A 23045-nucleotide genomic window follows, 5' to 3' on the forward strand; every position below is an offset into this window, starting at 1 on the left:
TCACTGCTTCTATTCAACAGTGTACCAGAGGTACTAGCCAGAGCAATTGGGCAAGAAAAATAAATCCAGATTGGGAAGACCAAAATGGTACAGCTATTTTGGAAAATAGTCTCTATTTTCAGATGACATGATCTTACAAAATGCTAAGGAATCCACTACAAACTATTAGAATTAATGAGTTCAGCAAGATTGCAGGATATAAGATCAATGTACAAAAATGAATTATATTCCTATATATTTGCAATGAACAATCTGAACATGAAATTAAGAAAACGATTGCATTTATAACAACATCAAAAAGAATAAAGTGTTTAGGAATATATTTAACGAAAGAAGTGTACAACTTATACTTTGAAAACTGTAAGACATTGTGGAAAGAAATTAAAGAAGATCTACTAAGTGGGAAACATCTCATGTTCATGGATTAGAAGACTTAATTTTGTTAAGATGTTAATGTCCCCCAAATTGATCTATAGATTAAATGCAATAACTATAAGAATCCCGGATGACTTCAGAGAAATTGACAAGGTGATTCTAAAATTCATATGAAATTGCACGAGACCTAGAATAGACAAAACAATCTTGAAAAGCAAAAACAATCTTGGAAGACTGTACTCCACATTTCTTGATTTCAAATGAAAACTACAATGATCAAGATAGTGTGGTGCTGGCACAATGGATCAATGGAATAGAATTGAGAGCCCAGAGATAAACCCATGTGTCTATGGCCACTTGATATTCAAGGAGACCATTCAGTGGGGAAAGAATAATCTTTTCAACAAATATTGCTGGAACAACTCCAAATGCAAAAGAATGGAGTTGGACTCTTATATCACACCACATACAAATATTAACCAAAAATTGCTAACTATAAAAAAATATATTTTATACTTATATAATATATAATATATTGTATATATATATTTGCAACAGGGTCTCACTTTGTCTAGGCTGAAGTGCAGTGACATGACCATGGCTCACTGCAACCTCAATATCCCAGGCGCAAGTGATGCCCCCACCTCAACCTCCTGAGTAGCTCAGACTATAGGAATGTGCCACCACACCCAGCTAATTTTTTTAAAAAATTTTTTGTAGAGATGAGGGTTTCACTATGTTGCCAGGGCTGGTTTCGAACTCCTGGGCTCAAGCAGTCCTCCTGCCCCAGTCTCCCAAAGTGCTGGGACTGCAGGCATGAGCCATCACACCTGGCCTAATATAATATTCTTAGAAGAAACCAGAGGTAAATCTTCATGATCTCAAATATGGCATTGGATTCTTATATATGATACCAAAAGCACAAATAACACAAGAAAAAATAAGCTGAACTTTATCAAAATTTAAAACTTGCGTGCTTCAAAGAATACTGTGTAGAAAGTGAAAAGATAACCTGCAGAATGGGAGAAAACATTTGCAAATTATATATCTCATAAGGGACTTAAATCTAGAATGTATAAAATATATTTTTATATGTCTCAAATAGATTTTTAAAATCCACATATATAACCTATATACTTATATGTTTAGAATACATAAAAATCTAGATATATTATGTATCTATATATCTCTAGAATATATAAAATATAATATACAATTTTATGAAATAATAAAAAGTTGAAGAACTGTTACAACTCAATAATAAAGAGAAGCTGATTAAAAATGGGAAAAGGATCTGAACTGACATTTCCCAAAGAAGATAAAAAAGCAGTGAATAAGCAAATGATAAGATACTTAACATCATAAGCCATCATGGAAATACCAATCAAAACCACTATGAGATTCGCTGCATACCCACTAAAATGGCTATAATAAAAAAGACATAATTACAAGTGTTGACAAGGATGTGGAGCAACTAGAACTCTCATCCACTGCTGGTGGGAATGTGAAGTAGTGCACCCACTCTGGAAAGAAGTCTGGCAGTTCCTCAAACGGTTAAACATAAAGTTACCATATGACCCAGCAATTCCACCCCTAGGTATCTACCCAAGAGAATGAAAACTTATGTCCACACAAAAGCTTGTACACAAATGTTTCCTGTAGCACTATTCATAATAGGCAAAAGGTAGAAGCAACTCAAATGTCCATCAGTTGATTAATGGATAGCTAAAATGTGATATGTCCATACAATGGAATATTATTCAGAAATAGAAAGAAATCAAGTGCTGATACATGATACAACATGAAAGAATCTCAAAAATATTATGCTGAGTGAAAGAAATTAGTCACAAAAGAATACAAATTATGTATTCTATTTATATAAAATACCCATAAGAGACAAATCTATGGGAACAGAAAGTAGATTAGTGGTTGTTTCGGGTTAGGGAGATATGGGGAGATAAGGGGTGATAGCTAAAGCCTATGGAGTTTATTTTGAGACAATGAAATGTTCTAAAATTGACTGTGGTGATGATGGTTGCATATATCTGTCAATATGCTACAAACCACTGAATCATCACTTTAAATAGGTGTGGAATGTAAATTATATCTTGATAAAACTTATTTTGAACTAAAACAGAGGTTTAGTCTCTTTCTTAGAAATGATGATCCACTGTTTCCTGAGCTGGCTGAGCTGGAATGGTTCCCAGAGGTCTCCCAGGGTAAACTCCTCACCTTATGAGTTTTTGCAGCATTTCTCTCCCACTCCCCTCCCGCATCCAGTTTGGGCCACTCATAAAAAATAAAATGTTCCCCTGTGATAGAATCATCATGATTTTAAATATGTCTTTCAAGGTTGGGCGCGGTGGCTCACATTTATAATTCCAGCACTTTGGGAGGCCAAGACAGAAGGATTACTTGAGGCTAGGAGTTTGAGATCAGCCTGGGCAACAGAGTGAGACCCCATGTCTACAAAAAAATTTTTTTAATTAGCTGGGCATGGTGGTACACACCTATAGTCCCAGCTACTCTGGAGGCTAAGATAGGAGGATCAATCGAAGCCCAGGAATTCAAGGCTACAGTGTCACTGCACTCCAGTCTGAGCAACAGAGCAAGACCCTGTCTCTAAGAAAAAAAAAATGTCCTTCAGTTCCTTGTTGGCAGCCCCTGGTGGGCAGGTAGCATAATGAAACATCTCTGCCTTCACACATGTGGGAATACTTGCCTGGTGTGGGTGGGTATTATGGTCCACATGGAACGTGCAATTTAATATCTCCTAGTGAGCTATCCTGATTACCCAAATGAATATCATAAAAACTTCAGCTATAATTTATCAGCTAAAAATATAACAACTGTCGCCACTATTGGTGGATTCTTATACAAATTCAAAGGTAATGAAAAATCTCACTGAGACTGGCTTAGGAATATCAGAAAATCAGTTGCTAGTTTCTGCCGTGCAGACAGATACTTACATGTTACACAAATATTTCTATTTGGGCAGAGTAAACTTAGAGAAAAGTCATTGTGTTTCAGACTCAAGATGCCATTCTGAAATGAAACATTTAAAAATGTATTATTTGTGTGGTTAAAAAAAAATAAGAAATGCCTCTTTCTAAAAAAGAGCTCTTTGCCTACTACCCGCCTTTCCACAGAGGAAAGACATTGGGTTTTTTTTTTTTTTTTTTTTTTTTTTTTTGCACTGCCTCACTTATAACAGCAGATTGAATAGCAAGAGCAGAGTAAAGGAGAAGAGTTAGAAAGGAGAGAACAGGAGTGGCGGTTCCTTTTCTCCTTCCTCTGGCTTCGCCTAAGCCCCCTGGAATGCTCTTCGGAATATGGGTGTCTAGCGGCAGGGGATCAGGATAACCAATCCCCTCAATCTGATGTCCAGCAGAGGCGGACACATGGCACACTGTCAACAGATGTTTACGGAGAAGATATAAGATAAAGCAAGAAAGAAAGGTGAAATCAGGACGTATTATGTATCCAGCACTGTGCACACGGACAGTCCCTGGACTCAAGTCCTCAGAGTCTAGCTGAGCAGACACACACACATACCTCACACACGAGTGTTCATGTTGATTAGAGGAAAAAGTACTAATACCTGCCTTGAAGGGAAGTAGGGACCTCATTTTAAAAATTTACAGCTAAGATCTGAGTAAGTGAGTTGAAGATCTCAGTGAGAGTGGAATGCTGGCTGAATTGAAGCTTGATGGACTGTAAGATTAAGGTCTCAGCTTTCTGCGCTCTCTGGGTTTTCACACTAAGCTGGCTGGCGGTTTCTACGTTCTGTTAACCACATGACTGACCTCAGTCAGAGATATTCATCTTGATCAGCTGAGATATCTCAGAAGAAAAGAAAAGAAAAAGAGAAAGGGAGAAGGGAAGAAGGGAGGAAGGGAGGGAGAGAGGGAGAAAAGGAAGGAGAGAGGGAGGGAGGGAGGGAAATGAAAAGAAAAAGCAAAAGCAAGGAACTCTAATGGATTACTATAAATCTTTCTTCTACTGCTAAGATTTTTGGCCATGTCCCAAGTCCTATTATTTATTCCCAGCTCTGCCTCTGAATCATAACATTATAAAACTGTCAAAGGACTTTTAAGATGCTGTAATACTGCCTATCATGTTACAGATGAGAAGACTGAGGCCCAGAGAGGAGAGACCTTCCCACAAGCACAGGAATACGATTAATGGCTGAGCAAAAGCTGAATTCATGCTTCCTGATCCGAGGCTAGTCTCCCTCCACCACACCAAAATCTGGCCCCGACACTCCTGAATGACTCAAGCATGACAATTACATCTTCAAATATTCACACTCAGTGGGAGAGAAATGAGGGCTCAGAAACAGGAGTAACATGGAACCTTCTGACAGGACTAGAAATGGAAAGAATAGACTGATGAAGTCTCACCATGTAAACCAAGCCTGAGTCATCAGATCCTCTGCTTAGCTCTCAGCTGTAAGGTGCTGGGGACTTTTTAGGAGATGGCGAAGACCCTCTCAGAACCAACAGTCGGCCGGGCATGCTGGCTCACGCCTGTAATCCTAGCACTTTGGGAGGCCGAGGTGGGAGGATTGCCTGAGCTCAGGAGTTCGAGACCAGCCTGGGCAAGGCGGTGAAACCCCATCTCTACTAAAATACAAAAAATTAGCTGGGTGTGGCAGCAGGCGTCTATAGTCCCAGCTACTTGGGAGGCTGAGGTGGGAGAATCGCTTGAACCTGGGAGGCAGAGGTTGCAGTGAGCCGAGATCGCGCCATTCTACTCCAGCCTGGGTGACAGAGCGAGAGGCTTCGTCTCAAAAAAAAAAAAGAACCAACAGTCACACCAGAGCAAGCCCTGTTTTCTGGAGTCTGGGGAGGAAATTCCCTCTCAGGTGCAAAGGATGCCTGATCAGACCCCTCTCCAGTGGGGACACTGGGGACTGTGGATTTTCCGAGAGCACAGTCCCGACGCATTCCATCAGCACAGCTGTGTGCAGGGGGGTCGGGGTAGGGGGCGGGCAGTTGAGGGGAGGAAGAAGTCAGGCTGTGTCGAAGTGCTGCACTGATGACCCGTGCCACCACGGGACTCTTTAGGGCTCAGCCTCCTCACCTGGAATGTGGGACAGGCACTTTCCTGTTCCTAAACTCACGATTTGTTATGCATTCATTTGAAACGTTCACACTGGGAGTAGCACACTGACATCCCTCTGGGGGCCAGGCACACAAGTGGAGGAACTGGAGGTGGGACAGGAGGCGTGGTGGCAGCTGGGAACGTGAGCCCGTGTCTGAAGGGGGCCGTCCCTGCTTGCTGCAGTCCATTATTGCCAAGTGGAAATATGGGCCAGTGTGGCTAGTGTTTCCAGTTTTTAAAGATAAGTAGGAAATGAAATTTTTATGTGAACTCTTCTAGCTATTAAGCATTGGCAGCCGAAAGTGCTGTGCCTGCCAATCAAAACATGTGTGCCCGCTGAATCCAGCCTGCATACTTCCAGTTTGCAACCCTGCATGCGCTCCTGTCCCTTCTCTCCCATTTTATAACTCACACAAAGGTCTGAGGGAGTGGGGGTGGGAGCCCAGGCAAGGACACGTTAGAAAGACCAGGGCCTTTGGAGTCAGCCAGACTTGAGCCCAAAGCTTTGATTGGATAATATCAGAAGAATGCGGCCTTAAACATGGTATTGAATTTCTCTAACTTTTCTGTAAAAGAATTTCTCTTATTGGGTTGTTTCAAGGATGAAATGAGATGATGTATGTATTAATAACAAGTTTGAGCCGGACATCAATAAATGATAGTGACCTACACCAGGTGCTTAATGAATCCCAGCAGTGGAAAGGTCCTGAGGCCTCATCTAGTCTGGTCCCACCAAATGAGTGTCTGCCTCCTGGATGCATGGGGACTAACCACTCCCAAGGCATTCCTTCCACTTTGGGACAGCTTTGCATGTCAGAAAGTGTTTCCTTTAGTCAAGCTGAAATTCTTACATAGTTGTTCTGCCATCTAGGATTATAAAGATGAAGCTTAATCTCTTTTTCACATAAGAGAACTTTGAAGGAGACTGTCACTCATGTCTCTTATTTTCCCACCCAGTTCTTTATATTTTTAGATTAAATATTTCAGTCCTTTCAATTGCTCCTTGCCAATGAAAATAACAAAATCATCAAATTACTTAATGTTCACAACCCTATAAGGCAGGCACCCATTTTAAAGATGATGACAATGAAGTGTAAAGGGATTAATAATTTGCTTGAAATTCCTATTTGTAATATCCCTTTTGAGGTGTAAACTAAACAGTAAGTCTAGCATCACCTAAGTCTGGCACCACCTTTATTCTGGGTGCTATATATTTCTTTCTTTCTTTCTTTCTTTTTCTTTTTATTTTTGGGACAGAGTTTCACTCTTGTTGCCCAGGCTGGAGTGCAATGGTGCCATCTCAGCTCACTGCAACCTTTACCTCCTGGGTTCAAGCGATTCTCCTGCCTCAGCCTCCCAAGTAGCTGGGATTACAGGCATGTGCCACCATGCCTGGCTAATTTTGTATTTTTAGTAGAGATGGGGTTTCACCATGTTGGTCAGGCTGGTCTCAAACTCCTGACCTCAAGTGATCTACCTGCCTCGGACTCCCCAAGTGCTGGGACTACAGGCCTGAGCCACCATGCCTGGCTGGGTGCTACATATTTCTTAATGTATCCCAAGATTGGATACATTCTCTTAGTAAATATGGAGTCAACTGAAAGTCTGAAGTCTTTTGCATGTGTGCTGTCTCAGTCATGGCTTCCCCCATCCAGTATTAGGGTAGATAGTGGGTTTTGCAAGCCAAATACAGGCCTTTATATGTATTCCTGCTACATCGCATTTTGCTAATCCCTGTTCACCGCTCTAGTCTGTTGGAAAATTTGGGGATTATGATTTAGTCACATGATGTGATTTTGACCCCCACATTTGTCTCATTTTCTCAGTGTGCCCTCAATTTCCTTTTTAAAGTCAAGGAAGTCAGGTAAGACTAATCTATTTAAAAATCCCATGTTTCTTTCATTTGACAAAGACTTACTGAGCACCTTCTGTGTACTATACCCTGTGTTGGGTCCGGGGGGTATCATGGTAAGCAGGATGGCCTCAGTCCTGTCCTTAGAGCCTGTGAGAGGTCAGTCCTGTGTGAAAGGTCAGCAGGAGCACCATCCCGAGTTTGGGAGGGCCTAGGGTGGTTCCCAGAGGGGTGATATTTAACTTGAGACCTGAAAAATGACGAAGAGTGAGCTGTTACAGAAGAGCTGGGTGGGGGAGTGGGGAAGGGTGGAATGTCCCAGGCAGAGCACCCCCCGTCTACAACCCTTTTACGGTTCTTTTCCCATCATGCTTTGCAGTATGGTTAATTGTAACTCATTTTCTTTGACCCGCCAAACTGGAGGCCCCCTAAAAGTTGTGGGTATCATCTTTGTACTTCCTACTCTGTCTGGCACAGTGTTTTTCACACATAGGGATTACTACTGATCACTGCTGCCTCCTAAGTGTTAGGTAGTCTATATTATCTCATTTAGTCTCCTAATAGCCCCCAAAGTAATACTCTTCTCATTTTACAGTTGAGAAAACCAAGCTCAAAAAATGGTAATAATGAGTGGTAGTATTAATAATAACAAACACTTATATAGTGCATACTATACACCAGACACTGGGCTCAATGTTTTGCACATATACACTCTTGACTATGGGAGGTGGTTACAGGCAAGAACTTTGTTGCCATCTCTGCCATGCGCTAGTTACATAACCTCAAATAAGTTACTTACCCTTTCTGAGAAATAAATGGAGATGACTATGATAATAATTTCCCACTAATACCACGATCAAGGCAAGGATGTTCTCTCTCACTACTACTTTCCAACATCACACTGGAAGTCTTAACTAATGCAATAAGACAAGAAAGGGAAATAAAAGGTATACAGACAGGAAAAGAAAAAATAAAAATGCCTTTGTTCACAGATGATGTGATCATCTGCACAGAAAATCAAAAAGACTCAACAAAAATACCCCCAGAACTAGTAAGAGATTATAGCAAGCTTGCAGGACACAAAGTTAAATTCAAAAGTCAGTTGCTTTCCTATATACCAGCAATGAAAACAAGTAGAATTGAAATGAAAAACATAATACCATTTGCATTAGCACCCCCAAAAATGAAATACCTAGACATAAATCTATCAAAATATGTATAAGAATCTGTACATATGATGAAAACTACAAAACTATGATGAACAAAACTGAAGAAGAACTAAATAAATGGAGAGATATTTCATCTCGGATAAAAAGATTCAATATTGTTAAAATGTCAGTTCTTCCCAACTTGATCTGCAGATTCAATGCAATCCCAATCAAAATCCCAGAAGTTACTTTGTGGATATGGACAAACTGATCCTAAAGTTTATATGCAGAGGCAAAAGACCCAGAATAGCCAACACAATATTGATGGAGAAGAACAAAGTTGGAAGGTTGACACTACCTAACTTCAAGACTTACTACAAAGCTATAGTAATCAAGACAGCGTGATATTGGCCAAAAAATATACAAGTAGGTCAGTGGAACAGAATATAGAGCCCAGAAATAGGCTCATGTAAATACAGTCAACTGATCTTTGACAAAGGAGCAAAAATCATCTTGTCAATAAATGGTGCTGAAAAACTGGACATCTGCATACAAACAAACAAACAAAAAATGAGTCTAGACCTTACACTCTTTAGAAAAATCAAGTCAAAATGGATCATAGAGACCTAAATGTAAAATGCAAAACTATAAAACTCCTAGAATATAACCAGAGAAAACCTAGATGAACTTCGGTATGACAATAGCTTTTTAGATGCAACACTAAAGGCATGATCTACAAAAGAATTGATAAGCTGGATTTCATTAAAATTAAAAACTCCTGCTCTGCAAAAGACAACATCAAGAGAATGAGAAGACAGGGCACAGATTGGGAGAAAATATTTGCAAAAGATACAGCTAAAATGAATTGTTTTCCAAAACATACAAAGAATTCTTAAAACTCATCAGTAAGAAAACAACCAACCCTGTTTAAAATAGGTCATTTCACCAAAGAAGACATACAGACCACAAATAAGCATATGAAAAGGTGCTCCACTTCATGTCATTGGGAAAATGCAAACTAAAATAACAATGAGAGACCATTACGTACTCATTAGAGCAGCCAAAATCCAAAACACTACCACCAGCACATGTTGGCAAGGAGGCAGAGTAATAGGAATTGTCTTTTGCTACTGGTGGGAATGCAACATGAGACAGCCACTTTGGAAGATGGTTTGGCAGTTTCTTACAAAACTAGCTATTCAACTGCCCTAAAATTGAGCAATCATGCTCCTTGGTATTTGCCCAAAGGATCTGAAGAATCAGATCCACACAAACCCTGCACAGGGATGTTTATAGCAGCTTTATTCATTATTGCTAAAACTTGGAAGCAGTCAAGATGTCCTTTGGTAGGTGAATGGGTAAATAAACTATGAACATAATTATATAATGAATATAAAAATATATAAACTATGAATATAAAAATATTTATATGATGGAATATTATTCAGCAATAAAAAGAAATTAGATATTAAGCCATGGAAAGACATAGAGGAACTTTAAATGCATATTACTAAATGAAAGAAGCCAATCTGAAAAGGCTACATACTGTATAATTCCAACTACATGAATTCTGGAAAAGGCAAAACTATGGAAACAGTAAGAAAGATAAGTGTTTGCCGGCCGGGCACGGTGGCTCACACCTATTATCTCAGCACTTTGGGAGGCCGAGGCGGGTGGATCACGAGGTCAGGAGCTCAAGACCAGCCTGGCCAACATGGTGAAACCCCGTCTCTACTAAAAATACAAAAATTAGCTGGGTGTATTGGCGGGCACCTGTAATCCCAGCTACTTGGGAGGCTGAGGCAGAAGAACCATTTGAACCCAGGAAGTGGAGGTTGCAGTGAGGCGAGATTGCACCATTGCACTCCAGCCTGGGTAACAGGATGAGACGCTATTTCAGAAAAAAAAAAAAAAAAAAAAAAAAAAGAAGATAAGGATAGGTGTTTGCCAGGGGTTGGGATGAAGGAAAGGATGACTTAGTAGAGCACAGAGGATTTTCAGGCAGTGAAAATACTCTGTATGGTACTGTAAGTGGATACATGTCATTGTATGTTTCTCCAAACCCACAGAATGTCCAACACCAAGGGTGAACCCTCATGTAAACTTTGTACTTGGGTGATTATGATGTCTCACTGTAGGTTCATTAACTGAAACAAAAGTGCCACTCTGGTGGGGAATGTTGATAATGAAGACTACGTATGTGGGGACAAGGGGTATTTAGGAAATCTCTGTACCTTCTTTTCAATTTTGCTGTCAACCTGAAACTGCTCTAGGAAAAAAAAAAAATCATACACACACACATACACGCACACACATCTAATTTTTAAAATGAGAGCCCTACTTCACAGGATTGTTGTGAGGATAAAATCTGTTAACGAATGCAAAGTGCTTAGGATGGCACCCAGCATGGATTAAGATCCACCTAAATGTTAACCATTCTCCTTATTAAGTAATTTGTCCAAAGTCAAAGAACTAGTGAGTATCCGAACAGGGATTTGAAACCAGTCTGAAGCCTGGATCATGTTGTTTCAACTGTAGCTTATTAATTGATATTTGATGAAGGAAGGAAGGAAGGGAGGGGTGTTTACTGCTTTAGTAAGCTACCTATTTTGAACAACACAATCAGCTAGCCAACAGAATTCAGCAAAAATACATCAAATGACACACAACAAATATTTTAAATAGTTAAAGGAAAAACTGTAGAATATTAGAACTGGAAGGACCATAAAGATAAAAACAGATCACCTCCTCATCTCCAAGCAAGGCAAGCATTTCATTATCATTGTTAAAATTATGAAATGCCAGAAACGTAAAGCCTTTTCAGCTTAAGGGGATTTCTTCTGAAAAAGTCCCTTGCTTATTTTTCTTAAAAGATCACTTGAGGGAGATTTTTAAAAATCCTTAAAACCATAAAGTTTTGATCCATTGTTTTTCGCACTTCTTGATTGTAGGGGAAAAAATGAGAGAATACGGTCAGTTTTATTGCCTTTGGACTTCATTACCATCTTTAGATTTCTTTTCTTTTCTTTTTTTTTTTTTTTTGAGACGGAGCCTTGCTCTGTCACCCAGGCTAGAGGGCAGTGGCGCAATCTTGGCTCACTGCAACCTCCACCTCCTAGGTTCAAGCGATTCTCCTGCCTTAGCCTCCCGAGTAGCTGGGACTATACACATGTGCCACCACACCCAGCTAATTTTTTTGTACTTTTAGTAGAGATGGGGTTTCACCATGTCAGTCAGGCTGATCTTGAACTCCTGACCCCAAGTCATCTGCCCACTTCAGCCTCCCAAAGTACTGGGATTACAGGCGTGGGCCACCACGCCCAGTCCATCTTTAGATTTCATAATTCCACCACAGTCATCAACTTTTCAAAGTCTTAAGTTGTGTCCAAGTAGCTTATTCAGGACTATGTTCATTCTGATTCTTTTTGAGTACTTATATAGTTCTACTAAATGCCTGACGATGTATAACTGCATTGTTGCTAGTAAATCTTAGCAATGTGGCTCTAGAGAGATGGCATGTGAAATTTTTTTCTGGTATGGATTTTAGAGAGCCCCAGAAATTGTTTTCTCTCTGAGGGAATGGCCTGAACACTTTACATGTCCACACACCAAGTGATAAGGATGAAATTCCTAGGACATCCTAGGAGAATACATGGTCTGGGGCAGAGGCCAAGGAGAGAAGATGCATGTGTTCCTGGCTGCCAACAAGTCTACCAACATGAGTGGCTTCTGTCCCAATCACATGTCAGGGTCTTCTATAGTCAAACTCCCTTGGTGTTTATTGACAGAAATGTTTTTAGAAGGAAAATGTGACATGGCAGGGCTTAAAGATATCAAGAATGTCTTCCATCCAATTTTCACATAGCTGGAAAAGAAAATGGTTAAGAGTTAAGTTACTGTTCTCTAAACTCTCGCCATGTGGTCCTAATCAGCTGTCTGCCAGTGATAGATAGAATGAATAATCTCCTTCATACTTCAGCCCTAGAGGGAGTGAACAGTCAAGATGTAGAGGGGTCTAATTCCCAAGAAAAAATCTGCGATTGCAAACAACAACATCAACAGTGTGTATTTTAACACCTAGAAATATCTGTTTCCCCTCTTTCACATCTTCATCAAAATGAAAAAATAAATCCAGCAAAACTTGACCTTGTACTAGGTTTTTGATGAAGATGTGTGCAGATGGGCCGGAAAATTCCTAGGAGTTCTTTAGAGAATTTGAAGGACAATTCTGCAGATGCACGTCAGTCTCAGGTTGCTGCCATTCTAGGAATCTCACTTGGGTTTCCAGACATGTCATCCAGAGACTGAGAGTCCCACCTTTGTTCACCCCAACATATTCACCAGTCTCCTGAGCAAATGCATCCAGTAGGGATGTGAGAGGAAAAACAGGATCCATCACCCAACCTGTCTGTATTTGTGGCCTCCTGGCAATGCAGGGACTCAAGTGACTCTATGGTAGGAACCCTAGACAATTCCTGATCAAAACTTTGGAAACCAGTTCCTACTGGAATATTAGTGGTAGAAGAAACACACATTTCAGAAAATACATGGAAGGAACCACATGTTAGGGATAGAGGTGAGATGAGTAAGGGAGGGAAGCTCTTTGCATGGGCAGGGGGAAGAGAGAATGAGGCCATGTGGAAAACAGAAATTTAAAACCAGAGAAGACTCTAGACATTAACCAAGCAACATTAGATAATGTTATAGATTTCCTAAGAAATCTATGCCTAAAAAATTCAACCAAGTAATGTGGCTATGAGTTTGGGTTTTATTTTGGGAGCTTTCTTGTTTTCTTCCTGCAAAATGTAAACTGTTTTTGCTTATTTTCCCTTGGAGGAGAATTTTGATGAATAGAAACAATACTTTCTCTTTAAAGTTTATCTCATGAAATTATGACAGTGATTCCATTGACATATTTTTGAAGCTTTGGCAATCTGTTCAGCCATGTGCTGCTCTCTGCCCATCACAGTGCTGACCTGCATGAAAGCATGAACACCTCCTTTTGGTCTGGGGATGAAGGGACCACATTCCTGGTGCATTCCCACCTTACAAGGGTCCTTCTGATCCCCACAGGGGGAAAGTGGAGGCAGCGAGGCTAGGTGATAAAGCCTGCAGATTGCTACTCTGTTGATGTCCCTGCTGGTTCCATGGAGATGTTTATTGGACTTGCCATACCAGTCTGGCAGATTGGGCAACAAACACCATCTGCCCAACCATCACCCAGCTGGGCAGTGTTGGCTGAGCCTCCTGTGTGTGCCAAATTGTGTCAGCTCTGGGAAGGGATCTAAAGGCAGGCAGTGTTGGAGCAACAGCCACGCCTCACAGAACAAGAATAGCGCTCCCCATTAGGGGCTATTAACAGAGCCCTCTTCACTCCTTAGAGACCCACTTCGGAACAATAGTTATTCTTTAAAAAATAAAACTCGTGCTTTAAAAAATACTCACAAATCTGTGAGCCATGGTCCTAGAAAGTAACTGAGGGACTTCACAATTACAGGATTCTGTGACTTTGCTTTTTATGTCTCCCATAGAACAAACAACACGGCCTTGTGTGGAGTAGGTATGTAATCAACATCTGCAGACCGATTCCTGCCGGTGGAAACTCCTGGGCCGAGGCTCTGAGTGGGAAAACTCAGTTCAGGAATGTAATGAGTGGATTGCACAGAGCCACCAAAAGCAGTGGACCCAGATCAGCTAAAGGAGAGGGCTTCTTTCTACAGCCACGTTTTCTCCAGGCCTCTGTTTCAGTACTGGTGTGCCCCTCCACACCCCCACCCCCCAAAAAAATCACAGTGCTTACAATTGGCACTGCTTACCTAAATAATAGCTATGGCCTATCCTGGTAATTTTTAAACTTATTATGCTAACTTTCATAATAAGAAATACATTTTATGTCAGACCCATTAAACACACACACACACACACACACGTACATTTATGCAGGTAAAATGGATATATGCGTGTATAAAATTGAAACAAAAATAGTTTTACTAAACAACACTTACCCTTACTCTTTGCAATTTACTTGGATATTTTCTTTTCTATCCTGGGTTGGTTTTTCTGTTTTGAGACAGAGTCTCACTATGTTGTCCAGGCTGGAGTACAGTGGCCATTCACAGGTGCAATCACAGCTCACTGCAGCCTCAAATCCTGGGCTCAAGTGATCCTCTTGCCCCAGCCTCCTAAATAGCTGAGACTACAGGTGGATGCCCCAGCTCCCAGCTTTTTTTTTTTTTTTTTTTAATGCAGGTTGCAACCCATTCATTTGATTCCATTAATGAATTTGGAGGCACATTTTAAAAAGCCCCTGCTCAACTTAGTAAATTTTTCCTCAAAAGAAAAAAATTAAATTCGAGGTTAAAAATTTTTAATAACTATATAATCTATGTTCTTAACAATTAAAACAACAACTCATTCATAGTTTGATGTCAAGAGCTACAACTCCAGTGCAGAGGGAATAGCCCTAACCTAGCTGGATCCTCATCCTGGCTTCTCAATGTATGAGCGCTGTCTAGCTCGTGCAAGTAATTGAGGCTGTTTTCTCATATATAACATGGAAGAAATACCAACTCCCTTTTTCTCAGAGATAATTAAGTAAAAGCTCTTAAGGAAAACTGAAGTTCAGTACAAATGAGTTCACTGCATCCTCCTCAGAATCGCCACTGCACTCCAGCCTGGGTGAGACAGCAAGACTCTGTCTCAAAAAAATTAAAAATAAAAGTAAAAATAAAAATAAAAAAAGAATCAGAATATCTGCACTGGTAGGATTTCTACTCGCTCAAGGTTTCATAGCCAGGTAGAGCTTTTTATTTTCCCCCCACTAAACACGTTTATATAAAAGCATAATTATTATTCTTTCCCAGAACATCTAAGTTGTTAGAAATTCTACTGCTTTCAGTTATATTCCCAATGCATCCGATAATGTTTCTACCTCAAATTATGCTGCTATGCAAATCTCATGAGTTTTATGCATATGGGGAAATCAACTGTGGAAAAATTTGTTGTAAAAATGTTCCAACCCATTGACTTTAATAGAGTCAGAGAGGAAAACAATCAAGTAAAGAGAAGCAGAAGAGAAGAGATGAGTTTCTTTTACAGGGATGAACTAGAAGGGATCCACCCACCCCCATCATTTTTGCTTTTCGATTATAATTTTTCAAGAGGAGATATTATGTTTAAATAGACCCTAGAAGCTTATGGCTAGTGAGAGAGAGATAAACTAACCTCACGGTGTGGGGTGTTGGGAGCTCAACACCCTGAGTTTAAGGTCTTGCTAACTAAATTAAAGATATTGACAAGTCTTAAACACTTTGGAGATGCCATTAAAAAACTTGTCTGGTCAGTTTTCTTACTTTACAGTCATAATTAACACATTACAATAATATTTTCAATGAAATCTTCTAACTGTGAGAAAAGGCTGACCTAGAGCCAATTTCCTGTGTAGACCAGAGTGTCAGAAAAGAAGTGCAAAAGTGCTCCTTTTTCTCTCCAAGGGGATGAGGTTCTCCTAAATAGCCCCAACATTAATATTCTTCTAGAAATTGGTAGAAGAATTGTATTCTGTTATAATTAGGAGGTGCTTTGTAATTAGTTCCATTTCAACTTTTTGTTTATGACCTGGTATTTTGTAGCTATATTCAATTCATTTTTAAGAAAGCAATTTTTACAAATGTATACCATATTTTCCACTATTATGATTCAAAAGCCATACCAAGGGTATATCCAGAGAGGATGATGATAATGATGGTGCCTTTGCATCAATGTAATTTAGTGTGGCAAAGCTCCACCTGGCTGTGGGACCAAGTGGCCCCTTCCAGGATTCTGAGTGTCACACTGATTCCCCTCTTTCCCTCAGCCACTAAACCTCTGATAACCAAGGCCAATGAATCCCCCAATTCTATTAACTCACCTTCCCCACCACAACCAAAGTGAACTCGGGACACCGCCTTCCACCTGCTTTGATGCACAGAGCAGGCCCCTATCTGGTCTTCCTGCCTCAGTCTTGCCCCTTCCGATCTCCTCCTGCCACTGAGAATGTGAAGGGAAAAGCTGACCACCTTATTCCAGTGCTAGCACTTTCCCATGACTCCCCACAGAGCCCTGATGTGAAGTGGATTCTTGGTCCTTCGCTTGTAAAATGAAGAGAATGATGCTTCATTGGATGGTTGTGAGGATTAAATGGCATAAAGTAAATGAAACCATTTGTTTAAGTGAAAATAAATAAATATAAGAAATTATTGTATTGGTGGAAACTTAAATTTACTAGATAATTTGGTAATTAAGTAAAGTAGTTAAATATAATTACTTGGGTGCTTAAACTGATTTACTACATTATGCCAGAGGTTTGGTGGATTTACACAAGCTGGAATGACAAAGTGCTGATATTGATTTTTCTGAGCATTACATATTAGAGGTTATATCCTAATCAGTGCTCAGGTGGGAACGGTGCCTGTTACGCAGCAGGCAGTCAATAATGCCTAAGTAACAGTTTGTTCATAATTTGCATGCTGGATTTCATGATATGTAGACAGAGCTGCACTCCTGATTCTTTTTCTTAAAACACTATTAGACTACAAATCTACCTTTTCAAAAGACGTGTCTAAATGCGGTTACTCATCCTCGGAGAAAAATAAAATGAAATCCCAATAATCTGCAGATGCTTATCGGGGCTGAAATCCCGCAAACATATTCTAAAGTAAATATTCAACAATAATAAATACATGATAACCAAGCTAATATCTGGCGAATAATCACAGCTGTGTATTAGGAAATGGTTGGAGTTTTATTAGTGCCAGAGACAATGCTCTGAGTCATCAGAGATAAGTTTTGTGCTCCTGAACTAAAATAAACCTGTCATGGAAGTGTTCAGTAACAATGGAAGCAGAAGATCAAATTTTCTCAGAGAGAGAGTTAATAAAATAATGAAAAGAGAGATATATAAAATACTAGGCTCCGCGGAAAAGTTATGATTGTTTAATGGATTATATCACAGTTATCTTGGACTTTAACAAGGTGTGATTATGAGACCAATATCACCCTACCAGGAAACAAATAACAAAATAGGTGTTACTATTGACAGTAGTACAGTTACAGGCCCATAGTAACTGTTTCCTAAATATTTGCTGATTAAATCAATTAGCAAACAAGATTCAGAAGGCTCTTCTATGGTTACCATTATTGATTCCAACATCTTTTAGTATCAGTGCTATTTAAAAATAGTAGTCTCATAATATTATCATACCAATTTTTCCAATGAGCTCATATAATATTCACAGTATATATTTGTATATATATGTGTGTATTCCATAATAACCTATGAAATACAATGCATTTCACAATCCTTCCTTATCCAAAAACAATCTTTGTGATAGATAATTTCCTGATGTCCAGCAAATTATGCAAGTGTTTTATGATATTGGAACTTGTAATTTTCTGCGAATGGTTGTGGACTGTTACAGGAAGGCAGACACGATAAATACATGACCTAATGGCCACTGCTCCCCCACAGTCTTACACGAGACATCAATAATCAATCATGGCACTTTTTCCCACTAAGCCTGGAATTTATCCTCAATGTCAATTTTAACATGGTATTCCACACAGCACCTGTTAATCCATTCGTTTATGTGCAAGGCTCTCTACCAGGGAGGCACATTGCGGATAAAAGTAACCAGGACAGACATGGACTGTGCCATCCCAGGGCTTAGATGAACAATGAATTTGACACTCAAAGTCATGATTGTTTGCCAGATCTGCTCTGTTGTGTAGTTGAAATGGAACTAATTCTAAGTAGCAGTGTCTCTCCTTTGTGATAGTAGGGGACTGAGTGGAGAGGCTTGTACTTCCTGGCTCCATAAAGCCATGGTGTCTATTGAATAGTTGAGGAGTTAAAGGTGAAAATAGCTGAACACTGTTTATTAGAAAACAAAAAGAGATAGTTTTCTTTTTATTCATTTAAGTGTTTAATTTGCAAGTCAGACTGATAAACCCATAGGAGAAAGTTTTATGAAAATATTAGAATGGGTACATTTTTCTCCCTCTCCCCTAGAGAGACAGGGGCAGTCTGTGACTCACTGCAGTGTTTTCCTTTCTCCACAAATGTCGGAAAGAACACAATATGCTATGTGGAATTAGAGAAAGGGAACAGATGGCTGAGTATATGGCTTTTTCCACCACTATCAAGCATGTTTTCTTTCCCCCTCAGCTGCAAAAGTACCTCTCTGAAAGTCTCTGCTGTTAATGCTGCACCTTCTCCACCCTTCCTTATTCCTGCCTGCCATCCTTTCATCCCTGCTTTAGAAGCGGGATGACTTCCCCAAGCAAAGGTCCCTGGCCTACCTCCCACTCCTACGTGGAAGTGAGCTGACTGCATCCCTTGATGGCAAACTGCTTGGATGGTTAGTCCCTTACAGTTATCTACCCGCTGACCAAGTGCAAAATGTCAAAACAGAATTTGGAGGATTGGGGACATGAAAGTGGCTCAGTCAAAATCAGGCTGATGGCAGCTACAAAGAGGTTACTGTCAATAACAGGCAACTGTTCTGCTGTCTCCTAAGACTAATCCTGAATCTGGATATGTACATGTTATGCTCAGGGAAAACACTGTCTAGTTGCCTTATTTTACAAATTAAAAAAAATCTCATGGCCAGGTGCAGTAGTAGCTCATGCCTGTAATCCCAACACTTTGGGAAGCTGAGGCAGGTGGATCACCTGAGGTCAGGAGTTCGAGACCAGCCTGACCAACATGGTGAAACCCCGTCTCTACTAAAAATAAAAAAATTAGCCGGGAGTGGTGGCAGACTCCCATAATCCTAGCTACTCGGGAGGCTGAGGCAGGAGAATTGCTTGAACCTGGGAGGGGGAGGTTGTAGTGAGCTGAGATCGTGCCATTGCACTCCAGCCTGGGTGAGAGAGCTAGACTCCATCTCAAACAAAACAAAACAAGCAAACAAAAAAACAAAAAAACTACCTCACTAAAACATTAATTCTATTGTACTACCTCCAATGCAAAGACCCAGTTCTTGAACTCACCAGAAGGTAGACCCACAATATATATTTAGCTATTGAAGTTGATGGTTGGTTGTTTTCTTTTGTTTTTGTTTTTTTTTAAAACCTGATTCTGTGTCTGAAATGCCTACTAATATTGCTTCATGTTCTCTACAGCCTTGTTTGTGTGCTTCGTGTTCTCTACAGCCTTGTTTGTGTGTGTGTGCCTTTTTCTTTAATCCCCTCAAGATGTGAAAATTGACTGGAACTAAACAAGGAAGAAGAAAGTGACAGGCCATTTTTATTATTCTTTCTCAGGGTTCCGATTTTACTATGAGTTTCTACTTCTTAAAAGATTTTGCATTTCTTCCCTTTGAATGTTACTTCATTTGTTCATTCTCGAAGGAAGAAAAAACAGTATCATAAAAATTATGAATGAATGAAAATGATTTTTTTACGAGTACCATAAAGAATGAATCAAACATGATTCATTTTTACCCTTTGCCCTTTGCACTGTATCCTGGTCAGTGCCAGTTCTCATGTCATTGTAGTAGTTCCTCAGTGAACATGAAATAATACAACATTGTCCATTGGAACCAGTTAAATAACACTCAAGATAACAGCAACATTGTGTTTATTAATTTAGTAGAAACAACAGTATTTTACAGTTCCAACATATAAGAGAATGCAGCTGTGTTAAATGACAAAAATCATGTATTCTATTTTGGGCTTCTCAATAACTAAGGAATAGAACTAAAATCCTTTTATTCACTTATTCATCCAACTGTGGGCCACATACTGTGCTAGGAGCTGTGGGTACAGAGGTCACCTATACAGACCAGTCTCTCTCTTTGTGGAGCACACAAGTGACTGACCAGGCCTTGACAATTCTGGTTAAAATTGACATTCATGAAAGTGTCTACAACTAGGATGGAATCTCTTTCCTAACCTGTTTCTTTCACACTCACTAGGAAAGCAATCCTTCCAATGGACCAGGGTAGATTTATGACTCATTGCAAAGCAACAGCAAACAGAATGTAGAAAATGGAAGTCTTACCACTAATAAATATATAGATTGCAGATTCTGTTTCCTTCTTCTTTGAAGTAGGTACAGCTAGATATTTGCAGCTGTAGAAGCCAGTGTGGTTTGCTTGAGCTGCATTCAAGGTCAAAGTACTGCAGAATTGTTTGCCATTTCTTCCACAGGCAGATTTAGTTATGCTTAGCCTTTTGCTTTCCTTACTCACCGTTTCAGGCAAAGACCATTGATGGGCTGCTTCCCCCCTGCAATCACAGATAAGAAAACAAAACGTATTTATGGCTGGGCCCTGGGCTCAGCACCAGTTCCTAAGTATTCATTTTATTAGGAAGTGGAAGTCCTCTCTTAAGTGTAGTCATCTTCCTCTTTACGGGAAAGCAACACATTCAGAAAAGCTGCAGAACAATACTCAGAATGAAGACGCAGAACTATCTGGGCATCCCTTCCCCCATTTCCCTGAGTGAGTAATGCTCTCCCTTCCCCATGAATCCCCTTTCATGGGAAGCTGGAGGGTATGGTTTGCACTTTGCAGATCACAGGAGATCACTGAGGTCCCTACCTTTTTACTCTGCCAGGGAATGATTATGCCTTAGGCACGGCGACTAGATTATTCCCAAACCAACACAGTCACTTACCTGCATTGGAGATGCAGTGTCTGGCCTGCTTGCGTGACGTGCTGGGTGCCTTTTAAACTCAGTTCAGGACCTTTTAATTTTGAACCTGAACTAGATCCTGAAAAACAAATTTTTAAAATGTGTTATTTATAAGTTGCCTTCTAACCTCTTTTTAGTTATCTTTCCATAAAGGTGAGTTTTTCATTTTTAATTTATTTACATATTTAATGTACTTGCATCTTTAATTTATAAGCAAAAGATACACTAATACAAATTTCTCTTAACTCACAATTTTTTTCTAGCTCTACCCTTGCTCATAAATATTATACATCCTTTTATACCAAATGACCTAAATAACATCCAAAAGCCTATTTATGTAGAATGTTAATGGATTCATATAGGTTCAATGCAATTATATTAGAATATATAACTTGTTATGATATTCATATATCTAATAACTTAGTAAAAACTTTCAAGAATAAATGTCAGTGTCATCCAAAATATATTTTCTTTTTCTTTTTTTTTTTTTTTTTTTTTTTTTGAGACAGAGTCTTGCTCAGTCGCCCGGGCTGGAGGGCTGGAGTGCAGTGGCCGGATCTCAGCTCACTGCAAGCTCCGCCTCCCGGGTTTACGCCATTCTCCTGCCTCAGCCTCCCGAGTAGCTGGGACTACAGGCGCCCGCCGCCTCGCCTGGCTAGTTTTTTTTGGATTTTTTGTAGAGACGGGGTTTCACCGGGTTAGCCAGGATGGTCTCGATCTCCTGACCTCGTGATCCGCCCGTCTCGGCCTCCCAAAGTGCTGGGATTACAGGCTTGAGCCACCGCGCCCAGCCAAAATATATTTTCAATACTGAACTTTTTCCAGTGTGGCTCATTTAGTCCTGTAGGCCTGTCTCATCTTTTTTTCTGAATAAAAAGTACAGAAATTTTCCTGGGCTCTGGACTTAGTGCAATCATTAGTTGAGCAATGATATTTTTGGTCAATCATTTCCCTTTCTGAACCAGTTTCCTCATTTGGAAAACTAACTTTAGAATCAAAATCAGTTTTAGAAGCCATTTGGTTTGTCTTACATAATCTGTGAGTTCCCTCTATAGTGGTACAGTCAAAAGGGAACTGTTTGCACGCTTACGTGACATTCGACAAACATCTCACCGAGGACTGTTGTGAGGCAATGAAGTGAGGTGGTGAAAGTGCTTTAAAATCTACACATCTCTGCATGATGCAATAATGATATCCATTTTAGTGACTAGTTATGTCACCCTAGACAAGTCATCTCTCTTTCCAGATCTCAGCTCTCTTATCTGTAAAAAAGAGATTGGACTAGATGACCTTGAAATCTCTGACCTTCCATTTCTCACAGTCCCAGCCTGATATAGCTTGGATCTGACCCTCCAGTTCTGATGTTGAATTATAATCCTCAGTGCTGGAGGTGCGGCCTGGTGGGAGGTGTTTGGGTCATGGGGTGGATCCCTCATGCATGGCATGGTGCTGTCGTTTAGATCTGATTATTTAAAAGTGTGTGGCACCTGCCCACTTCTCTTGTTTCTCCCGTCACCGTGTGATACACCTGCTCCTGTTTTGCCTTTGACATGAGTGAGGGCTCCCTGAGGCCTCACCAGAAGGGGAGCAGATGCTAGCACCATGCTTGTACAGCCTGGAGAACTGTGAGTCAATTATACCTCTTAATAAATTACCAAGCCTCAGATACTTCTTTACAGCAATGCAAGAACAGCCTAACAGACAGCCTCATGATTTTTTGAACTATAGGTGCTACAGAGGCTGAGCCTCCCTTGAAGCTCTTATTGACCAATCAGAATACTATCAGTAAGGATCTCTCTCACCTCCCTCCTCCCCTCATCCCTCACTCTCTCTTCTCCTTCTCCCTCTTCTTCACCAGCCTCCTCCTCCTCCCGTCTTCCCAGGCA

General features: G+C 40.2%; 1 protein-coding gene across 1 annotated transcript in view; it reads right to left on the bottom strand.

Annotated features, from left to right (window-relative positions):
- FLT1 (fms related receptor tyrosine kinase 1) overlaps window positions 1–23045 on the bottom strand; it is a 192440-nt gene that overhangs the window by 144610 nt on the left and 24785 nt on the right. Inside the window, exons 2-3 of the mRNA XM_050766818.1 lie at window positions 21142–21238; window positions 20525–20751 (exon numbers count right to left, since the gene is read on the bottom strand). Coding sequence (XP_050622775.1) covers window positions 20525–20751; window positions 21142–21238 — 324 coding nt within the window. The remainder of the gene's footprint in view (window positions 1–20524; window positions 20752–21141; window positions 21239–23045) is intronic.

Source organism: Macaca thibetana, chromosome 17, assembly GCF_024542745.1.
Source record: "Macaca thibetana thibetana isolate TM-01 chromosome 17, ASM2454274v1, whole genome shotgun sequence".
NCBI classification, from domain to species: Eukaryota; Metazoa; Chordata; class Mammalia; order Primates; family Cercopithecidae; genus Macaca; species Macaca thibetana.